Source organism: Gopherus evgoodei, chromosome 10 (assembly GCF_007399415.2).
Source record: "Gopherus evgoodei ecotype Sinaloan lineage chromosome 10, rGopEvg1_v1.p, whole genome shotgun sequence".
NCBI lineage: Eukaryota > Metazoa > Chordata > Testudines > Testudinidae > Gopherus > Gopherus evgoodei.
In genome coordinates this window covers 53,270,735-53,293,233 of record NC_044331.1, presented here as the reverse complement: position 1 = coordinate 53,293,233, position 22,499 = coordinate 53,270,735, and the positions used below count along the sequence as shown (strand labels likewise).

The window sequence follows — 22,499 nt, the reverse complement described above, 5'->3', positions numbered from 1 at the left end:
TTCATGTGAGATTCATTCCTGGAGCATGGCAGAAATATGCCGCTTTTAGCTGGGGGGAAAGCGGCTGAGCGGGGGAGCATAAGACACAAACAAGACTTTTTTTAGGCAACAGCCATAAATCGCAGGGCCACATTAGACAGCTCTTGGCAACGCTGCATCATATGGAGTCAGCGCCAACAGCACTGGGCAAGAAGCAGCAACCAGAACCCTACAGAAAACAAGTCACTGGACGTTTTTCATAAAAATATGCCCTACTTCAAATGGGACTTACATCATGGACATTCTCTGGCCTGTGTCATACAGGCGGGCAGAAGAGATGACCACAGTGGGCCCTCATGGCCTTGAAATCAATGTATTACAGGGTTGTTAACCCTATCCTAAGTTTCTCCCCCAAGGAAGGAAAGGGGCAGATTCTTCACAACACTGCTGAATTCTGGGAATTCTCCCACTTTCCATCCTAATTTTCAAGGTCTGCCATCTGCCTAGCCAATGAGGAACAGACACATTTCCTTTCAGATCCCATGAATGTAGTTCCTCATACAGTCAGAGGAGTGAAAAGACATTAAGTCTTTACAGATAGGGTGCTAGAGGTAACCCACACAGATGCTCTCCTTGATTAAACACAGATGGCTATAACTGTAAAAACATAGATCTCTGTAAGAGATAAACCCCAAGACTGAACACAACTTTCCCTCACCACAGATTCATCTAATTCCATTTCAAGGGGATGCACTGAGGTGGAAAACAGTGTGAGACAAAGCTGAGAGCAAGGTCATTGAACCCCCCCCACCCCCCAGCAGTAACTGAATTACTCACAATGCCACACTCAATCTAGTCACTTGTAGAAAAGAGCCAGCCGCTTTGGGCAAGTGTCGCTCTCAAATGCAGCTGTCACATGTTCACAACACAGAGAAGTGAGAGGTGGTACAGACCTATTAAGCCCCATCCAAGCAGTCTTCCCGCAGTTTTGAAATGGGGCTTTTCTACACCCACAATGAGAAAGGAAATAGGACGAATATAGCTTCACTGTCTTGGCTCGGTGCAATATACAGGAATTTTGGGCCCCTCAAAAGAGCACTACCTAGAATGACTGCATCTGGAAGGTTATGGAGAGGAATTCGATGGGCGGGATTCTCCATCCGTCTGGCTAGCAGAACTGGTGAGCTGCTCTCTAAAATCAAGAGGGGTTTCATGAAAGGTTTCTGCTTTTTCAATTATATTTGTTCCTTTTGGCACCAAGAAAGGCTTTTTTTTTTTTTTTAACCCTGCACAGCTGGTATCACTTTATGATGAGCTCCCCACTGCTGAGCTCAGCTAACAAGCTCACAAGCCTCCAGATGTTTGTGTTTTAAAAACAAGCCTGCTCCCTGGATACACCAATCACAAGCTTCGCCTAGGTCCACAATCTAGCTGGTACCAAGTCCACTGCAGCAGCATGGCAGTATTGAGGTATCCCAAACCACAGACCCCCAGGCAACTAGCGGCAAAAGGAAAAGCTATTCCGGTTACAAATCCAAGCCAGGTTTTCTGCTCAATATAGCCACCCAGCCAAGGATGCATTGTGATATTTATGCTTATGCTGTGGTTTGTGAAAGCAGGATTTAGGAATCAATTTTACATTTTAAGTAGCTCACACAGGAGGATGTTTTGATGCATTTGATCTGATTAACTCCAAGGAAAATTCCTCTGCAAGAAATCTCAGAATTGCAGTGGCTGATTATCCTGGCTCAGTGTCAGATGGCTTGCTCTTGACTTTGGTTTGGTATTCTATGAATGGGACGTGTTAACAGGGTTATAGCTCATCTCAATGAATCTGGATTTATGTGCAGTTCACATTAACATTACTGTACACAAATCCCCATATATTCAAAGAAGGTTGTATCCTTTAGTAGCCTCATCAGAGCATCCATGGTGCTTTTTCCTCCCACAGGAACTCAAAGTGCTTTATACAGCAATGAACCAACCTTGCATAGACTTATTCGTGTGAGTAAGGTTTGCAGGAGCAGGAACTAACCCCACGTGGATCACTTTGCCCACCACTGAAATGCAGCTCCAGCAGCTGTTCAAAAGAGCACAGCAATGCTATGCTACGTAGCAGTTCCGGACGAGAAGTGAGGCAGAATATCATAGCCAACTGGAACTGCAAGAGGGATTTTAGGAAGGTGGAACAGAACTGGCTGACTGTAATCTGGCCAGAACATTGCAGCTAGTATTTTCACACTTCTGAAAAGTGCCATTAGGATCTTTAATGTCCACAAATGATTAGGATCTCTGTTTTTGTTCTCATCCAGAAGATGGCCCACCTAGCAACACAGCCACCCTCTACATGCAAGCTAGAGCATCTGTTCAGTACTCAGTCAAGAATCTCTTCTCCACTATATTACATCCTGGAGCACACAGGATTTTACCTAGGGCAGTGGTTCTCAATCTGTGGTCTACAGACCCCTGAGGGTCTGCAGACTATTTCTAAGGCAGGGGTCTCAAAGTCCCGGCCGGTGGGCCATCTGCGGCCTGAGAACCTCCCCAATGTGGGTCACAGGGCTCCAGAAATTTTAGGACTGGGTCTCTCCCTTGGTCCCGCCCCCAGGTACTCCTCCCCCTACGCGACCCCTGGGCGATTTAAAATGGCCTGGGCCCCGCTCACCAGCAGGCAGAGCAGAGCTGAGCGGCTTCCTACATGGCCCCTCCCTGCAGTCTCAGGGCAGGGCTGTGCCTCTGCACGCTGCCCCCGCCCCGAGCGCCGCTGCAGCCAATGGGAAGCTGCACGTGTGGAGTCCCCCCAGCCCGCCCCACCTTGGAGCCCCAGGTAAGCACTGCACCCCCTGACACCCTCCCAGAGCCTGCATCCCTACCCCTGCCCACATACCCCCTCCTGCCCCCAAACTCCCTTCCAGAGCCTGCACCCCCTCCCCAAACACTCCCCAGCCCCTAAACTCCCTCCCAGAGCCTGCACCCATCCCCGCTCCTCCCTCCCAGAGCCTGAAACCCCACCTCCTCCTCCTGCATCCCCACCCTCTGCCCCAGCCTAGAGCCTGCACCCCCACCCTTTGCCCCGGCCCAGAGCCTGCACCCAGCACCCAAACTCCATCCCAGAGTCTGCACCCCAGACCTTGTCCCTCACCCAAACTCCCTCTCAGAGCCCAAACTCTCACCCCTTCTGCATCCAAACTCTCTCCCAGAGCCTGCACCTCAGTCTCATACCCCAGACCTCCTCCCCCACCCAAACTCCCTCCCAGAGCCTTAGACAGGTGGGGAGCGGGTTCTGGGCGGCATGAGTGACATTATTGGACGATTTGAGGACTGACGCTGGCCCTAAGGTAAATTGAGTTTGAGACCCTTGGTCTAAGGGACCCATGAAAGGTTGTTGTTACCATAGAACAGTGGTTTTCAACCTGTGGTCATTGGGCCCCTGGAGGTCTGCAGATTATGTCTAAGATTTCCAAAGGGGTCCGCATCTCCATTCAGGGCCAGCTCCAGGCACCTGCCTGAGGTGGCACATGCTAAGGGACGGCATTCTGTCCACTCTTTGGGCAGCACAGTCCGGGTGGCCTTTTTTGTTGTTGTTGCTTGGGGTGGCAAAAGTTGTAGAGTCGACCCTGTTTTCATTCAATATTTTTTAGCAGTCTGCAAACAAAAAAAGGCTGACAACCACTGCCCTAGAGGCCTCTCATTCACAAGTACTGCCCAGGCCTGACCTCACTTAGCTTGCAAGATATCTGACAATCTCACAGCCCTAATTCAGATGGGTGCTGGAAGGATAATGAATGTGTGAGGCACTCAGTGCTGCGGAGAAGTCTATAAATAAACCTTGCCATACTGACGGCAGGCTGTATATGCCATCCAAAGCTGGGGAGGATTTCCAAGTCAAAATGTGAATTCTTGCTCTGCGGATGGCCCTTCTGCCTTAAAGTAGTCAGGGTCTGCCTTGAGCCAGTGGCGCATGGTCCAGAGGACAGCCATTATGTGACCCCAAACGCTATTCCTCCACCCCTCCCCTAGGGCAACTAGTAGATGTAAGAGTGAGTGCACATGCACGTAAAGTGCTCATTGAAAGGCAGACATTCCAAGCAAGAAACGCAGGACTGTGCAAATCCTAGAGAGCACAGGGCAAGGAGTTTATAGGAGCTAAGAGGAAAAGAGCCAGAACAGCATTAGAAGCTCTTGGGGGTACTTGGGGAAATATACTAAATTAGTGCTAGATGGTTACCTAACAAATCAAAGATGGCAGTTACCTGTGGTGACAGATTCATAATACAGTGTGCAATAGTCAGGAAAATTTAAGCAGGTGAACGCTTTTCACAAAGTGATCATTCTATGTCTGACCTATCAGGCCTCATCTGCAAAGGAAACCCGCCCAACACTTTCAAAAGATGAACCCGGGAGCTTAAATTCATAACTTTGCTAGACACTAATAATCATGGTCTTAATAAAGACACGGGATTTAAGGCTTATTACAACCGCCTGCAAGCCATTAACCCCCATTTTTGTCCTATGACTACAGGGGTGTTAATGGGTCTCTTTACCTTTATTGATTCCTTACAATATGTGCTAAGTACATACGCTAAACTATCTGTTCCACCAGTGACACTCTTAGCCCTGGTCTATCCTACATAATTACTTCAGAAGAACTGTCGCCGAAGCGCTCCTTGCTGCTGTCCAGGATTCCGGAGTAAGGCTTCATGAGCTATGGGGGAAAATGGGCAATGTTCCCTCTAATTAATTACATCCATGTGCAGAATTAATTTTGTTATGTGCACCAATATGGAAGTGATGTGTGGTGGGGGGGGCGAGGGATTTGGGTTCCAGCTGAGGGTGTGGGCTCTGGGGTGGGGCTAGGGATACAGGGTTCAGGGTACGGGAGGGAGTTTAGGGTTGGGGCAGAGGGTTGGGTGTGGGGTGGTGAGGGCTTTGGGCTGGGGCTAGAGATCAGGGGTTCAGGGTGTGAGAGGGGGCTCAGGGCTGCGGCATGGTGTTAAGAGTGTGGGGAGGGTGCAGGCTCTGGGGTGCAGGCTACCTCAGGGCTGTGGTGAGGAGAAAGGACTCTGCACAGCTCTCTCGCATCGCAGCAGCTCCGGGACCAGGGGAAAAGGCGCCTCTCCCTGGCCGTGGCACCTCTGGGGCCAGGGCAGAGGCGCCTCTCTCCTCTCCAGTCCAACCCCTGTGGCTGCACATCTGTTCAACTCTTGATAGCCTGCTGTGCAGCCGGGCAGCTTAGAGGGAACTTAAGTAAGGGGTAGGCTGGGTCTCCCAAGATCACGATTGGCATTTCAACATCCCCCATTGGAATCTTCTGGTCTGGAAAGAAAGTCCCTGCATGCAGCTTTCTATACAGGCCAGTGTTCCTGAAGATGAGTGGGCCATGCACCCTCCTTGACCACCCTACATTGATGTCAGTGAAATGACCCTGGTCGTCCTCCAACACCTGCAATACCATAGAGAAGTAGCCCTTTCTGTTGATGCACTCCATCGCAAGGTGCTCTGGGGCCAAAATTGGGATATGGCTTCCATCTATCACCCCACTGCAATTAGGGAATCCCATTGCAGCAAAACCATGCACTGTTTCCTGCACATTGCTCAGCATCAGTCCTTTGCAGCAGGAAGCAATTAATGGCCCTGCATACTTGCATCACCACAACCCCAATGGTGGATACTTCCCAACTCCAAACTGACTTATGAGTGACCAGTAGACATCTGGAGTTGCCAGCTTTCACACAGACATCGCCACGTGCTTTTCCACTGTGAGGGCAGCTCTCATACTGATGGCCTTGTGCTGCAGGGCAGAGGTGAGCTCCACACAGAGTTCAAGGAAGGTGGCTTTGCGCATCTGAAAGTTCTGCAGCCACTACTCCTCATCCCATACCTCCATCACAGTATGATCCCATCACTCAGTGCTTGTTTCCTGAGTCCAGTAGTGACAGTCCACTGTGTGCAGCTGCTCCATGAATGCCAACATCAGTCTTGAATTGTTTCTTTCCATGGCACACAGCAGGGTTGGCAGCACAGATTCTTGTTCAGATTCACAGCTCATGAAATACTGCAGGATCAGCCGCGCTGTGTTCATAACGCTCAGCACATCACTGGAGAGCAGTGCAGGATCCATGCTTTCAGGCAGAGATGGCGGCCACACTGTTCACAGGGGCAGTTGAAAAATGGCACAAAACGTAGTCAGAAGCCCATGCATGATGAGGTGGTGAGCCTGCCCCTATGATGCACCTACTCATGCACTCCTTCAGTGAAAGACCAAGTAGGAATAAATTCTACATGAATAGTCCTACTGAAGTCAATGTGTGTCAAATTGTAAGTGTTAGAGGCCTCTGCTTACAAAAACAAAATGCCTACTAGCGATAGCAGAAGTCTGCTATACTCCTTGTATACAGTATTTGCTTCAATAGAAGGAATGTTTATTAAAAAAAGCAGGAGCTAGAACTCAACTTTCATTCTAGCGTCTCTGCCCATCACATTATCGTCTTGTAAATGACTAGCATCTCTCGCTCTTTGCTGCTGGCCAAGTTTTGTTAACAATTGCCAGCTGTGCTAAAGGATTATGCTCAATCCTTTGGCCCAGTGGCTAGAAACCAGAGCTCAGCAGCTTGATCAGAGGAGGAAGCTAAGGAGGCAAACAACAGGGTACTGCATACAAGGTTTGGAGAGAAGCAAGTGATGCTCCAGGACAGAATCCAAGTGAGTTAAATCAGTATTTGGGAGAAGCCTAGACAATCCCTTTAAGCATCTTGACACTATGGTGACACTTTATGGAACCAGAATAGTACAGTGAAAGCATGCCTCCATACCTCTCTGGTTTCTAACTGAGTTTGCTAACTAGGATGGATTCCCATTAGACACTTTGGCCCAGATCCACAAAAGGACTTAGGTATTGCAATGCCCAACTTTCAGGCACCTAGAAAAAAAAATCAGGAGCATTACTGCAATCCACAAAGCCTGATTAGGGGCTTTGTCTCCCTATACAATGAATGGGGAGAGAGCGACACCTTAGAAGGCAATTCACAAAAGCCGGCTCACTAGGCAGGGACCCAACGAAGCTTGCCGATTGGAGATGCCAAGGAGATGGGTGTGTGCTAAGCCTTTTCCCTCTCTCTGAGATAGGTAGGTAAGTTCAGGCTGCAGGGAGGTGCCTGTCTCTGCTTAGCCACCCACAAACAGGAACCTCCCCTCCCCTTCTCGCCCCCCACTCCAGTCAGGCAGCTGCACCTATTGTGTTTCTTGTGGGAATGAGTGAGGCACCTGCCTTGTTCCACACAAAACGGCCAAAGGAAGAGGCAAGCATCTCTGGATAACGTGTGCAATGAGGTTTTTGCTAAGAAGAACAAAACACATGAGAAACTGCCACCAAAAATGGCCTTCTTCAGAGAGCACCTGAAAAATGCAAATCATCAGTCAGCCATATGGAATCATGCAACAGTTCAGTATCTTCACTTGTCCCGTCTGCAACAGATGGGTGATAGACGGCACAGGACATCTTGTACTGAACACAATGGCGCTGCCGCCTGCTCCAGAAGCCATCCTCACCTTTGTGCAATATGGCTGAGAGTGTACCAGTGCAACAAGGAGATGCAAATGTCGCAGGGAAGATTTGGTGTGCTCCAACGCATGTAGCTAGGACAGTGACAAGGGTAGCAACAGACTAACAAACTCATCAGACACAGATTCTGAGGGAGAGTAGAAATGTTTCAACTATCTGCAAATTACTGTGACTATTTTTGTGACTAAATATAGCTTAAAGAGGTGTTGCATTAGACTTTGACTAGCTCATCGTTATATGTACGAATTACATAAGAGTAAGTGGTTATACTTCATTATTCACAAGGTATGTTCAAGGCATTCTACAGCCGTTATATAATACTAATGAGACTTAGACGTCGTTTACACGTACTATTGTATTCAGTGATAGCAAGAAGATAATTTTGACAGTTGTACCACAGGAGCTTTAGAGCAGATATCAAAAGTATGTTTTATAATAAGGGGGTAGGCCTGATCTGCCTAACTGCATAAAAATAGACAGAAATACTTCTCTCCAATCAGTCCATTCTACAAATAATGACAAGTATTTTGAAGTATTACATGGTACAAACAAGTTCACATTGTCATAGAACTACAAACTTTGCTTTAACCGAAGGCAGAAAAATACAGGAAAATGCATATCACCTGGGGCTAAATATTTCCTGAACTTTCCAAAACAGTACAATTTGAGCACCAAGATAAATTAATTGGATTTAGAAGCTTTCTGACCATTTTGGTCAAAGTTAAAACTACATTTCTATGAGTTATGGCCCTTTTAGAAAAAAGAACGAGGAGTACTTGTGGCACCTTAGAGACTAACAAATTTATTTGGAGATAAGCTTTTGTGGGCTAAAACCAGAGGGATAGCTCAGTGGTTTGAGCATTGGCCTGCTAAACCCAGTGTTGTGAGTTCAATCCTTGAGGGGGCCACTTAGGGATATGGGGCAAAAATCTGTTCGATGACTGGTCCTGCTTTGAGCAGGGGATTGGACTAGATGACCTCCTGAGGTCCCTTCCAACCCTGATACTCTATGATTCATCAGATGCATGGAATAGAAAATAATGTAGGGATGGATATATATGTGTGTGTGTATATATATATATGAAAAGATGGGGGTTGCCATACCAACTCTAACGAGACTAATCAATTAAGGTAGGCTATTATCAGCAGGAGAAAAAAAACTTTTGCAGTGATAATCAGGATGGCCCATTTCAAACAGCTGACAAGAAGGTGTGAGTAACAGTGGGGGGGGAAATTAGCATGGGGAAATAGTTTTTAGTTTGTGTAATGACCCATCCACTCCCTGTCTTTATTCAAGCCTAATTTAATGGTGTCCAGTTTGCAAATTAATTCCAGTTCTGCAGTTTCTCATTGGAGTCTGGTTTTGAAGTTTCTTGTTGAAGAATTGCGACTTTTAGTTCTGTAATTGAGTGTCCAGGGAGGCTGAAGTGTTCTCCCACTGGTTTGTGAATGTTGTTATTCTTGACGTCTGATTTGTGTCCATTTATTCTTTTGCATAGGGACTGTCTGGTTTGGCCAATGTACATGGCAGAGGGGCATTGATGGCATATATTACATTGGTAGATGTGCAGGTGAACGAGCCTGTCATAAACATATAGTTAAGGGTTAATGCCTCTTTTACGTGTAAAGGGTTAAGAAGCTCAGTAAATCTGGCTGACACCTGACCAGAGGACCAATAAGGGGACAAGATACTTTCAAATCTTGGTGGGGGGAAGTCTTTTGTTTGTGCTCTTTGTTTTGGGGGTTGTTCGCTCTCGGGACTAAGAGGGACCAGACATCCATCCAGGCTCTCCAAATCTTTCTGAACCAGTCTCTCATGTTTCAAACTTGTAAGTAACAGCCAGGCAAGGCGTGTTAGTTTTATTTTTGTTTTCTCAACTTGTAAATGTTCCTTTTTGCTGAGAGGATTTTACCTCTGTTTGCTGTAACTTTGAACCTAAAGCTAGAGGGGGTTCCTCTGGGCTATATGAATCTGATTACCCTGTAAAGTATTTTCCATCCTGATTTTACAGAGATGATTTTTACCTTTCTTTTCTTTAATTAAAAGCCTTTTTTTCTTAATACCTGATTGATTTTTCCTTGTTTTTAGATCCAAGGGGATTGGATCTGGACTCACTAGGGATTGGTGGGGGGAAAAGAGGGGGGGGGATGGTTAATTTCTTCTTGTTTTAAGATCCAAGGGGTTTGGATCTGTGTTCACCATGGAATTGGTGAAATCCCTCAAGACTACCCAGAGAGGGGAAAGTTTTGGGGGGACAGGGAGTGATCCAGACACTGAAAATTCTGGATGGTGGCAGTGATACCGGATCTAAGCTAGTAATTAAGCTTAGAAGTGTCCATGCAGGTTCCCACATCTGTACCCTAAAGTTCAGAGTGGGGAAGGAACCTTGACATGGTGGCAGAGCAGTGGGATCATTTTAAACCAAAAGCCAGTAGGATTTTTTTTCTCCTTTCTAGCTGCTTAGAAAGCAGTCTGAGGGCAGAGGTGTTTTTCAACAAGGGTCTTTGTTAAGAGAAGGCTTCAAGCTGTGAGCAAGCAGCCAACAAAAGGAATTTACAAGCTGAATTGTTTTTCTTTCTTTCTACCTTTTGGGTATAGCTAGTTAGAAAGTCTCTGTTAACCAAGCAGCCCTGAGCTGAGTGCATCCCAGTTTCAATGAACTGCAGAGGGGTGTAGCCAGCACAAGAAAGCAGGAAAATGAGTACCAGTGAAGCAGCTAACAAACTAGAACTGGATAGGCTGGAAGCAATGGAGAAAGACAATGAACATAAGAGACGGATGGAACTAAAACAATTAGAAATTAATGCAGAAAGAGCCAGGGAAGAAGCTGCCCACAAAAGAGCTATGGAGGCGAGAGAAAAAGAGATGAAGGCGAGAGAAAGAGACGGAGGCGAGAAAGAAAAAAGAGAAAGCCAAAGAGGCTGACCACCGGAGGGCTACGGAGATCCAGAGGGAGGCCAACAAGCATGCCCTGGAATTAGCAAGGGCTAAGCAGGAGTTACCAGCCAACCCTAACAATCCTTCTCCAGGTACTGTTTCCCATCCCAGAAAATTCCCCACCTACAAGGCAGGTGATGATACTGAGGCCTTCTTAGAAAATTTCGAAAGGGCCTGCCATGGGTACAGCATCCCTACAGACTAGTACATGATAGAGCTGAGGCCACAGCTCAGTGGACCCTTAGCAGAGGTGGCGGCTGAAATGCCTAAGGAACACATGAACGATTATGAACTTTTTCAAACCAAGGCCAGAATCAGAATGGGGCTAACACCTGAGTATGCCCGTCGGTGGTTCAGAGCCCTAAGGTGGAAACCAGATGTGTCATTTACCCGACACGCCTACCACACTGGAAAGAATTGGGATGCCTGGATATCAGGTGCAAGTGCTAACTCTCTGGAAGAGCTGTCCTTCCCAATGCAAATGGAGCAGTTCTTAGAGGGTGTTCCTGAGGAAATAGAAAGATACATCCTAGATGGGAAACCCAAAACTATAACCGAGGCAGGGGAGATTGGAGCCAGATGGGTGGAAGTGACAGAAAAGAAAAAAGCTACTAGCAAGGGGAGTGAATATCAGAGGGAGCAAACTGAAAATATACCCTATCACCGGGGGCAACCCAAGACCCCACCTACAACCCAAGGAAAGCCCCAGACACTCTATTGTCCCGCCTCACCAGTCTCCAGCAACCCACCTCGGCCCAGTGACCAGTCAGCTGGGCGATGTTTTAAATGTAATGAACTGGGACACATAAAGGCCCACTGCCCCAATAACTCCAACCGATTACAGTTCATTACACCACAATCACACCAAAGATCCCCAGGCCCAGATGCCTCTCAAATACCCTCGGAGCGAAGGGAAACCTTGAGAGCGGGTGGAAAGAAGGTTATCGCGTGGAGAGACACTGGGGCACACGTGTCAGCTATCCACCAATCCTTAGTGGACCCCAAATTCATCAACCCAGAGGCCCAAGTGACAATTCACCCATTCATGTCAAAATCTTTAAACTTGCCTACAGCTGAGTTCCCTGTCCAGTACAAGGGCTGGTCAGGAATGTGGACTTTTGCAGTCTATGACAATTATCCCATCCCCAAGCTACTGGGGGAAGACTTGGCCAATCATGTGAAGCTGGCCAAGAAGGTGGGAATGGTCACACGCAGCCAGGCCAAGCAAGCTTCCACACCCATCCCTGTTCCTGAGCCGTCCACCAGGGCCCCGTCTGTGTTACCAGAGACCCAGACAGAGGTGGTGGAACCGGATCCTCTACTCATGAATGCTACAGCCATAGTGAATCCAGTCCCAGAACTGGAACTGGCAAAGGAACCAGCACCAGAACCATTGCCAGCACTGACTCCAGCGCTTGCAAACCCATCTACAACTCCAACACCAGAGGGCACCAGCAGGCCTGAACTGGCAGAAGCAGCAGACAAGAGGCTCAGCCAGAGCCTGAAATATCACCTAGTGCACCAGCGGAGAGCGGTTCACAATCAGCAAAAACAACCTCATCACCTACATCGCTTCCACAGGGACCAAGCCTAAGTCCACAGTCTAAGGAGGAACTGATGTCTCCAGCATCAAGGGAACAGTTCCAGGCTGAGCAGGAAGCAGATGACAGCCTTCAGAAAGCTTGGGTGGTGGCATGGAGCACCGGTTTGCTGTTGAACAAGGACTTTTATACAAGGAGACTCTATCTGGTGGACACTAGGAAGACTGGCGTCCTCAAAGACAGTTGGTAGTTCCAACTAAGTACCGGGTAAAGCTCTTAAGCTTAGCCTATGATCATCCCAGGGGCCATTCTGGGGTGAACAGACTCATAGACTTTAGGGTCAGAAGGGACCAATATGATCATCTAGTCTGAGCTCCTGCACAAAGCAAGCCACAGAACCCTACCCATCCACTTCTGTAACAAACCCCTAACCTATGTCTGTGTTATTGAAGTCTTCAAATTGTGGTTTGAAGACCTCAAGCTGCAGAGAATCCATCAGCAAGTGACCCATGCCTCACGCTGCAGAGGAAGGCGAAAAACCTCCAGGGCCTCTGCCAATCTGCCCCAGAGGAAAATTCCTTCCTGACCCCAAATATGGCGATCAGCTAAACCCTGAGCATGTGGGCAAGACTCATCAGCCAGCACTCAGGAAAGAATTCTCTGCAGTAACTCAGATCCCATCCCATCTAACATCCCATCACAGACCACTGGGCATACTTATCTGGCGATAATCAAAGATCAGTTGCCAAAATTAAGCTATCCCATCATACCATCCCTTCCATAAACTTATCTGGCTTTAAGACTAAGCTTGACATGTCTTTTGCCCCCACTACTCCCCTTGGAAGGCTGTTCCAGAACTTCACTCCTCTAATAGTTAGAAACCTTCGTCTAATTTCAAGTCTAAACTTCCTAGTGTCCAGTTTATACCCATTAGTTCTTGTGTCTACATTGGTACTAAGCTTAAATAATTCCTCTCCCTCCCTAATATTAATCCCTCTGATATATTTATAAAGAGCAAGCATATCCCCCCTCAATCTTCTTTTGGTTAGGCTAAACAAGCCAAGCTCTTTGAGTCTCCTTTCATAAGACAGGTTTTCCATTCCTCGGATCATCTTAGTAGCCCGTCTCTGAACCTGTTCCAGTTTGAATTCATCCTTCTTAAACATGGGAGACGACTGCACACAGTATTCCAGATGAGGTCTCACCAGTGCTTTATATAACGGTACTAACACCTCCTTATCTTTGCTGGAAATACCTTGCCTGATGCATCCTAAAACCGCATTAGCTTTTTTAACAGCCATATCACATTGGCGGCTCATAGTCATCTTGCGATCAACCAATACTCCAAGGTCCTTCTCCTCCTCTGTTGCTTCCAACTGATGTGTCCCCAATTTATAACTAAAATTCTTATTATTAATCCCTAAATGCATGACCTTGCACTTTTCACTATTAAATTTCATCCTATTACTATTACTCCAGTTTACAAGGTCATCCAGATCTTCCTGTATGATATCCCGGTCCTTCTCTGTGTTAGCAATACCTCCCAGCTTTGTGTCATCCGCAAACTTTATTAGCACATTCCCGCTTTTTGTGCCAAGGTCAGTAATAAACAGGTTAAATAAGATTGGTCCCAAAACAGAACCAAAGACAGGTTGGGGAAGTCCTTCCACTGGGAAGGAATGGGCAAGGACGTTGCTAATTATGTCCAGTCTTCTGAGGTGTGCCAATGAGTGGGAAAGCCCCAAGACCAGGTCAAAGCTCCTCTCCAGCCACTCCCCATAATTGATGTCCCATTTCAGCGAGTAGCTGTGGATATTCTGGGTCCTTTCCCCAAAAAGACCCCCAGAGGAAAGCAGTACATACTGACTTTCATGGATTTTGCTATTCAATGGCCAGAAGCAGTAACTCTAAGCAACACCAGGGCTAAGTGTGTGTGCCAGGCCTTAGCAGACATTTTTGCCAGGGTAGGTTGGCCCTCTTACATCCTTACAGATTCAGGAACTAATTTCCTGGTAGGGACCATGAAAACCTGTGGGAAGCTCATGGGGTGAATCACTTGGTTGCCACCCCTTACCACCATCAAACCAATGGCCTGGTGGAGAGGTTTAATGGGACTTTGGGGGCCATGATAGGTAAATTCGTAAATGAACACTCCAATGATTGCAACCTAGTGTTGCAGCAGTTGCTTTTTGCCTACAGGGCTGTACCACATCCCAGTTTAGGGTTTTCACCATTCGAACTTGTGTATGGCCATGAGGTTAAGGGACCATTACAGTTGGTGAAGCAGCAATGGGAGGGGTTTACACCTTCTCCAGGAACTAACATTCTAGACTTTGTAAGCAACCTACAAAGCACCCTCCAACACTCTTTAGCCCTTGCTAAAGAAAATCTAAAGGATGCTCAGGAAGAGCAAAAGGCCTGGTATGATAAACATACCAGAGAGCGTTCCTTCAAAGTAGGGGACCAGGTTATGTTCTTAAAGGCGTTACAGGCCCATAAGACAGAAGCATCATAGGAAGGGCCATTCACGGTCCAAGAGCGCCTAGGAGCTGTCAACTATCTCATAGCATTCCTCACCTCAACCCTAAAGCCTAAAGTGTACAATGTTAATTCTCTAAATCCCTTTAATTCCAGAGAATTAAAGGTTTGTCAGTTTACAGCCCAGGGAGGAGATGACGCTGAGTGGCCTGAAGGTGTCTACTATGAAGGAAAAAGTAATGGTGGCGTGGAAGAGGTGAACCTCTCCACAACCCTGGAACGTCTGCAGCAGCAACAGATCAAGGAGCTGTGTACTAGGTTCGCACCAGCGTTCTCAGCCACCCCAGGACGGACTGAACGGGCATACCACTCCATTGACACAGGTAATGCTCACCCAATTAGAACCCCACCCTACCGGGTGTCTCCTCATGCCCAAGCTGCTATAGAACAGGAGATCCAAAGCATGCTACAGATGGGTATAATCCACCCTCTAACAGTGCATGGGCATCTCCAGTGGTTCTAGTTCCCAAACCAGATGGGGAAATATGCTTTTGCGTGGACTACCGTAAGCTAAATGCTGTAACTTGTCCCGACAACTATCCAATGCCACGCACAGATGAGCTATTAGAGAAATTGGGACGTGCCCAGTTCATCTCTACATTAGACTTAACCAAGGGGTACTGGCAAGTACCACTAGATGAACCCACCAAGGAAGGGTCAGCCTTCATCACCCATGCAGGGGTGTATGAATTTAATGTGCTTCCCTTCGGGCTGCGAAATGCACCCGCCACCTTTCAAAGACTTGTAGATGGTCTCCTAGCAGGATTGGGAGAATCTGCAGTTGCCTACCTCGATGATGTGGCCATTTTTTCTGATTCATGGGCAGAACACCTGGAGCACCTGGAAAAAGTCTTCGAGCGCATCAGGCAGGCAGGACTAACTGTTAAGGCTAAAAAGTGTCAAATAGGCCAAAACAGAGTGACTTATCTCGGACACCAGGTGGATCAAGGAACGATAACTCCCCTACAGGCCAAGGTGGATGCTATCCAAAAGTGGCCTGTCCCAAAAAGTCAAAGAAACAGGTCCAATCCTTTTTAGGCTTGGCCGGATATTACAGGTGATTTGTACCACACTACAGTCAAATCGCTGCCCCACTAACAGACCTGACCAGAAAGACACAGCCAAATGCAGTTAAGTGGACTTAACTTTTAATATCGCTATCAGTAACAGAGGTAGATGCAAAGGGACAGCATCAAATTAAAAATCTTATTAAAAACAAGTTTTAACTACCACATTGTGATTCACAAATAATTAAGACATAATTGCTTTGCATAGTTTAACTTCTGTATTTCTCCCAGCCTAGACCATGAAATCAAAACTAGTCACTTGCATTTGTTTCCGGTCTATTTCATTTTCAGTTCTCAGGCCCATGTCCTCTGGTAGCCTATCTTTCAGCCTAAAGGCCAAACACGTTATTCCCAAAAGTCAAGGGTCACAAATCAACAGTTTAGGGACAGATTTTCTGCCCTATTCTGCTCCCTTTGCACTGCTTAGGTGGCGCAAAAGGAGCAGAAGCTATCTGCAGACCCCTGCTGTGGATTTACTTTTTGCTGTATTCATAACTTTTTGTCTCCAAACCAGGATGCAGCTATCTTAGTTTCCAGTGAATTATTTATTTTCTCCAAGGGATCAACCTTTAATATTTATATAACACTAGGGCAAGCAGCTTTTCCATAAGTGCTCCAGGCTCTGGATTTTCCATCTCTGCTGGACAGCCCAGAATACACGTGTTTTGGGATTATGCTTCGTCTACTGGTAGCTCTACCTGGCTTTTCAACCCAGCACTGTCTTTTGTCAGTCCTTTGTTCTAAACAGTAACCACCACTAAGGATGGAGTTTGTACATTCAGTCCAGATTGAGCCAATTTAATCATTTTAATTTCTCCTCCAAAAAAAGTCAGAGGGTTGGAGTTTACCTAGTCCAGAAACAAGGTCACTCTAAGGCCTGGTCTACACTACAAAGTTAGGTCGACGTACACCACCTTGCATTAACTTGCTGTGCATGTGTCTCCACGCTTAAATTTGTCTCCTGCCGATGTAAGTGCTCCATTACAGCAATGCAGTAGCACCACCTCCCTGAGATGTGTAGAGCCAGGGTCGACATACTGAGATTGATGCAGTGAAAGTGTAGACACTACGTTATCTATGTTGACCTTAACAGTCCTCCAGCAGCTGACCTTTAAAACCCTGCAGTTTTTTGAAATGCCTTTTCCTGATTGTACAGCTTGGCAAGCACCCCTAGCAGTCACCTACTGTTGTGTGCAACTGCCCAGCCGACTATGCCTATTACATGCATCCAGGGGCTCCAGCTATACCTCGATCCAGAATCCGTTTGAGACTCTACTGCAGTTCAGTCAGTCACGGCATTGAGCACAGGCGAGCCTGATGCAGGGGAAGGAACATCAGGTAAGTGTGTAAATGTATGTCTCATTATAATGATATACTTACTGATGGCACCCCAATGTAACAGCTATCACCTTTGCATTAATTTACTTACACTAGGAGAGGTAGAGGAATTCTCAGCTTTTCATTATTCTGTATAGTTTGACAAAGGGGGCCATATGGAGCAATCTGTGTGCACAGGGATGTCCCTTGAATCCTCCTGAGAGAGCTCAATGAAACATTCCTGGAGGCACTTTACAATCCTCTCCCAAAGATTTCTAGGGATGACAGTCTTATTTCTTCCTCCACAGTAGGAGGCTTTTTCACACCAGTGGATGATAACATCGCCAGGTACCATTGCAGCACACAGGCTAGTAGCTTCACATACACTGACCTATGAAAGCCCTGGCTGCTGTATGTGTAGCCAAAATGGACATGAACATTCTTTCTCCTCGTTAAGTTCAATACCATTCATGTATTAAGATTTTTATGTATTTGCTTTTAAATTGCAAGCACGAAAATTTTTTTTGCACACAGGTTTTGTTACTCAATAAAATTCTATTGTTCGGAAAATAATTCATCTTTATTAATTCCCAACATGAGCTGCAGAATGTCTAGCAGAACTGAAGGCATCCACTTGTTACTGTCAGCATGACGCAACTCATAGGATCAGTGACAGCGTAATGATCATAAACGTACAGCAAGCACCACCAAATTAATAGGTGCATTGGCAGTGTTATATTCACAGATGTACACCAAGCAGCACACAACTCCTAACAGTCCCCCAAAACAGCAGAGCCAGGTAGAGCACAGTACACCACAAGCATTACCGAAAGAGCGTTTTAACAGTGAGCCAGCCACAAGGTCTCCCTGAGCTGTACAGCTCTGCATTGAGCTCTTCTAATAACCCTTGCTGCCAGGGTGCAACTCTCCACTGAGCCAGATGCAACTTTTCCCCTTTGCTTGACAGATACTACGCAAGACACAGCAGGCAGCTATAACCATTGGGATATTTTTCTCACAGAGATCCAATCTGGTGAGTAAACAACATTAGCATCCCTTTAGTCTACCAAAAGCACATTCAGCTGGGATTCTGCACCTACTGAACCAATGAATCTCTCCCGTGGTACTGTCCAGGTAGCCGGTATACAGCACCGTGAGCCAGGGGAATTAGGGGTAGGCTGGATCCACCAGAATCATTATTAGCATTTTAATATCACCAATGGTAATCCGCTGGTTGGGAAAGAAAGTCCCTGCTTGCAGCTTTCTGAACAATCCTGCATTCCTAAAGATGTGAGGATCAAGCGCATTCCTGGACCAGCCCACGTTGATGTTGGCAAAGTGTCCCTCATGATCCCCCAACACTTGAATAACCATAGAGAAGTATCCCTTTCTGTAGATGTACACTGGGACAAGATGGGATGGTGCCAAAATTGTACAGTCATCGCAGTTATTAAATCGTTTGTATGCACACACTTGGTTTCTTGTGTCGGCGGTGCGTGTCCTCCCCAGGAGCACTTGTGTCGATTGTACTATCAATGTGGGACAGATCCTGAAACCCAGTAACAGTTGACATAAGCAACGCAGTGTCTACACTGACACCGCGTCATCCTAATGACATCGACCATGACTCTATGTTGCTTGAGAAGGTGGTGTTATTAAATCGTCGTAGAGAGGCACTTACGTCATGAGGAGCCAAAGTTAAGTGAAGACGCTTTCACAGCTAGGTCAATGCAAGGCAATTTACTAACTGTGTAGCGTAGACCAGGCCTGAGTTTCAAGCCTTTTTAGGCAGGGTCAGGACTGTGCATGCCTTTAGGAAGCAGGCCCATCCCTACAGAACACAATGCTGAAGGTGGCTGTCCATCTCTGGAAATTCAGGGTCAGGAGTTCTGTACCCACTGTGGGAAATAGAGAACTGCCTGGGGACCAATCAATGAACATCCCTATAATCAAACTGCTGCAACTGCTGAGAAATGTCTTATGAAGAATGTCTTCCGTCCATACATACTCTGAGCCTCTTCAAATAAAATGAATTAATTCATCATTCCCGCTGCAGAAATGCCACAGTAATCTAAATACCATGATGACCGACAAATTACAGCCATCAGGTGCCTACATCTAGAACCCACTGTGATGACTGGCCTTACATCCCAATTACACAAAGCAGCACCATAAGTCTCCTGCGTTTTTAGTTAGTAGGCTGGTTCCCCTGTACATTTCAAATCACCTCAAGACCACAAACATCCTCCTTCCTTTCCCCCTCATCAGGCCATTTAAAGATTCCATTGACACACTGGTTTGACCACTGTTAACATATACCAGTGAACAGCGCCTCAGGTTTGTTGATCACAGCAGTCTCTCTCCAGAACAAGCACAAGGTCATCTGCTTAAGAAGCCCTTGGGAAAAGAGACAGCCACCTCTTAAACGGTGCAACACAAACACTTCTACCCCCACTGAAAGCTTCACCTTTAAGTCTAATTTAACCCACATCTCTACAATCCCATGGCAACAGATGCCCCTGATTTATTTGAATGCCAATTAATGATCCTGGAGAGGGTAAGAGACACAAAGGATAAAGAGTCACATGGCATTGGCAATACAGATTTTTGTGTGTGTTTGTCATTGCTAGGAGAGCAGCTAGAAGACCTGACAAAAATGTTTCACGTTAACAGATAAGTTAACGCATCAATCTGGTTCCTATATTCCCTTGCAAACCAATACTCAGGAGCAACTTTTAGGAGAACCTAGAGTCTTGAAAGCTGTGGGGATTCAGGACTGGATGTCCCAAACTAAGTTGCCTGCAAGCTGCGCCTACTAAGCACTGCACAGGCACTCAAGGACCCCGCCCGGCCAGGATCTGCCACGGCCGGCGGAGGGGTGCCTCTCCTCAAGTCCAAACTCGGCCCCAGACCTGTCACAGCTGGGGCATCCCTCCCCCGGCACGAACCTGCTGCAGCTGGTGGAGGGGCACCCCTCCCCAGTCCCAACCCAATCCATGTGTGGGAAAATTTACAGGGAACACTCCCAACTCTCTTTAACCAATGACAGGCAATCTTCAGTTCAGATTTGTGCAATCTTCAGGCTGGAGCTTGGTAGTCACATTCTGGGGTCTCCGGACTTCCCAGTTTGAGGAATTCACCAATCAGAAGAATCAAACGACCTTGTCCCATGGACTATAGACAAAAATCCCTCCGTAAGCAGAATTAATAACACTAAACAAGCCTCCCGTTCATAGGAGAAAGGAAGAAAGGAAAACGATGGATGGAATAAAACAGAAGTGGCAGCCATACAGGTCCCAGGGAAGAGTGAAAGGAAAAAAATAATCAAATGAACCTTTTTATTTAAGCAACACATTTACACTGTCAGGCGAAAAAATCCTTTCTGTAGGACTTTAGGGGCCAGACAGCCTGGAAGTAACAGATTTATTGATCTAGTAAGAATCAGGTTTCCCTGCTCTGTGGAGGCATGCGTTTCTTGTTAAGTTCTGGTGGTGCAAGGGGCTGTCTCCAATCCATGCAGTCACAGCAATAAGCTTTTAGTCTGAGGAGATGCTGTCTTCTTACTGCAAAGTGTTGCTTTCTGTGTCTTTAACCCTGAGGTCAGATACTGGCCGGAAGGAAGCATTATCCCACCCAGTAATTTTTGTTGAGCGCCACACACCCTGTACTGTTTACACCATACAAGGAAGTTAAATGCAGAGACAGGGAAATAGAGAACAGCCCTTATGGTGTAAAGAAGTCAGATGCTCTGAATTTTAGAGAAGCAGGGCTAAGCCACAAAAGCCCATGAAGTGCTCTTAAAACTCCACTTGCAGATCCACACCCATTCTTTTCCCAGGGAGCTCCCCTCTCCTGTACTATAACACAACTCAAAGGACTCCTGGCAGGCATTACAGGCCCATCATCTAAGTGTTTGATAAGCAAAGGTCTCTATAAGATCCATGATGAAAAAAAATCTTCCCATGATGTAAATTCTCCCATCACGTGTGCAACCCAAACTCTGTACCCTTGGCCTTGGACAGGGGTCCCGAAAGAGGGACCTGGCCGGCTGCGTGCCACCCAAGCAGTGATAGCAGCAATCAAACTGCACAGGTGAGGCCCATCAAGCGCTGTCTGAAGTAAAGTATCAGAGGGGTAGCCGTGCTAGTCTGGATCTGTAAAAGCAGCAAAGAATCCTGTGGCACCTTGTAGACTAACAGACTTTTGGAGCATGAGCTTCTGTGGATGAATACCCACTTCGTCAGATGCATGCACGAAAGCTCATGCTCCAAAAGTCTGTTAGTCTACAAGGTGCCACAGGATTCTTTGCTGCTTTGTGTGAAGTAACAACTTCACTGTCAATAAGACAAGTAGGAGGTGTGCCGGATGGGCGTTAACGGGCCAGTGGACCTTGAGACTGCGCTGATCACACCTACATCACACGGCGGCCTTTAACCTCCAACCTTCCCAAGGCCCCGGGGAACGGGTGTAGGGTGAAAGCAACCTCCTGGGGCAGAGACGCGGCCAGGCCCCAGACCTGAGCACCGCCGGGGGGGGCCAGGGCCCAGCGCGATGTCCAGGGGCGCTGGGAGGAATGGAGGGGCCGAGGCCCGGGGCGAGCGCTGGCGAGCTGGGAGGAGGTTGATGCGGGGGCAGGACCCAGGGGCGCCGGGGGAGGCGGGGAGGGCCGGGGGGGCGGTCTGCCCCCGGGCCGAACCGCCCTTACCAGACTTGGGCGGGTAGCGATAGGCCGAGTTGGCCTGGATGTCGATGTCCTCCACGCCCGCGATGCGCCGGCTCAGTAGGGAGCCCATGGCGGGACCGGACCGGACCGGCCGAGGAGCCAGCAGCGGCGACAGCGGCCAGCGAGCGCCGCGGACCCAGCGACTCGCACCACCACAGCCAGTCGCGGGGCAGCACGGGAAAGCGAGTCCTCCTGCCCCGTCGCGCAAGGCAGCTCCTGCCCTCTGGGACTACAACTCCCAGCAGCCACTGCGCCCGGTCCGCCACGCCACAGCCTGACGGCTCGACCGGGCCGTACCAACAGCGAAGTTGGGGGTGCGAGTAGGGGCTGTGCGTGCCCCCTCACCCAATGGACTTTTCCGGGAGTGTGGCAGCTGTAATGCGCAAAGCCGCCAGCAGACGGCGCTGCCTCCTGTCCGGCAGCCAAGCCCAGCCTGGGAAGATTGAGCTTGCTGCAGCCGGGTCAGCTGGAGCAGCCCCCGCCAACGGGCCCACCCCGGACCCGCAGCCAGGGCGATGGGGATCTCTGATAGGGAAGCCCCTGCATAGCTGGGCAGGGTGATGGAGCCTCCCCGCACTGGGATCCCCATAGTGTAACCAGACCACCCCCAGCAGGGTGGGGGAGGTTGACAGGAGCCCTCACTCAGACATCCTAGGGCCATGCTACCTAGAAAGTGATGGGGTCTAAATTAGCTGTTACCACTCAAGAAGGAGATTTTAGAGTCACTGTGGATAGTTCTCTGAAAACATCCACGCAACGTGCAGCAGCAGTCAAAAAAGCAAAGACAATGTTGGGAATCATTAAGCAAGGGATAGAAAATAAGTGAAAATATCAT

At 47.7% G+C, this 22,499-nt stretch overlaps 1 protein-coding gene across 1 annotated transcript in view; it reads right to left on the bottom strand.

Annotated features, from left to right (window-relative positions):
* Nucleotides 1–21,814, bottom strand: part of MGRN1 (mahogunin ring finger 1) — a 113,689-nt gene extending 91,875 nt beyond the window's left edge. Inside the window, exon 1 of the mRNA XM_030578844.1 lies at nucleotides 21,647–21,814. Within this exon, the coding sequence (XP_030434704.1) occupies nucleotides 21,647–21,734 (88 nt within the window). The 5' untranslated portion in view covers nucleotides 21,735–21,814. The remainder of the gene's footprint in view (nucleotides 1–21,646) is intronic.
* Nucleotides 21,815–22,499: the final 685 nt, after the last annotated feature.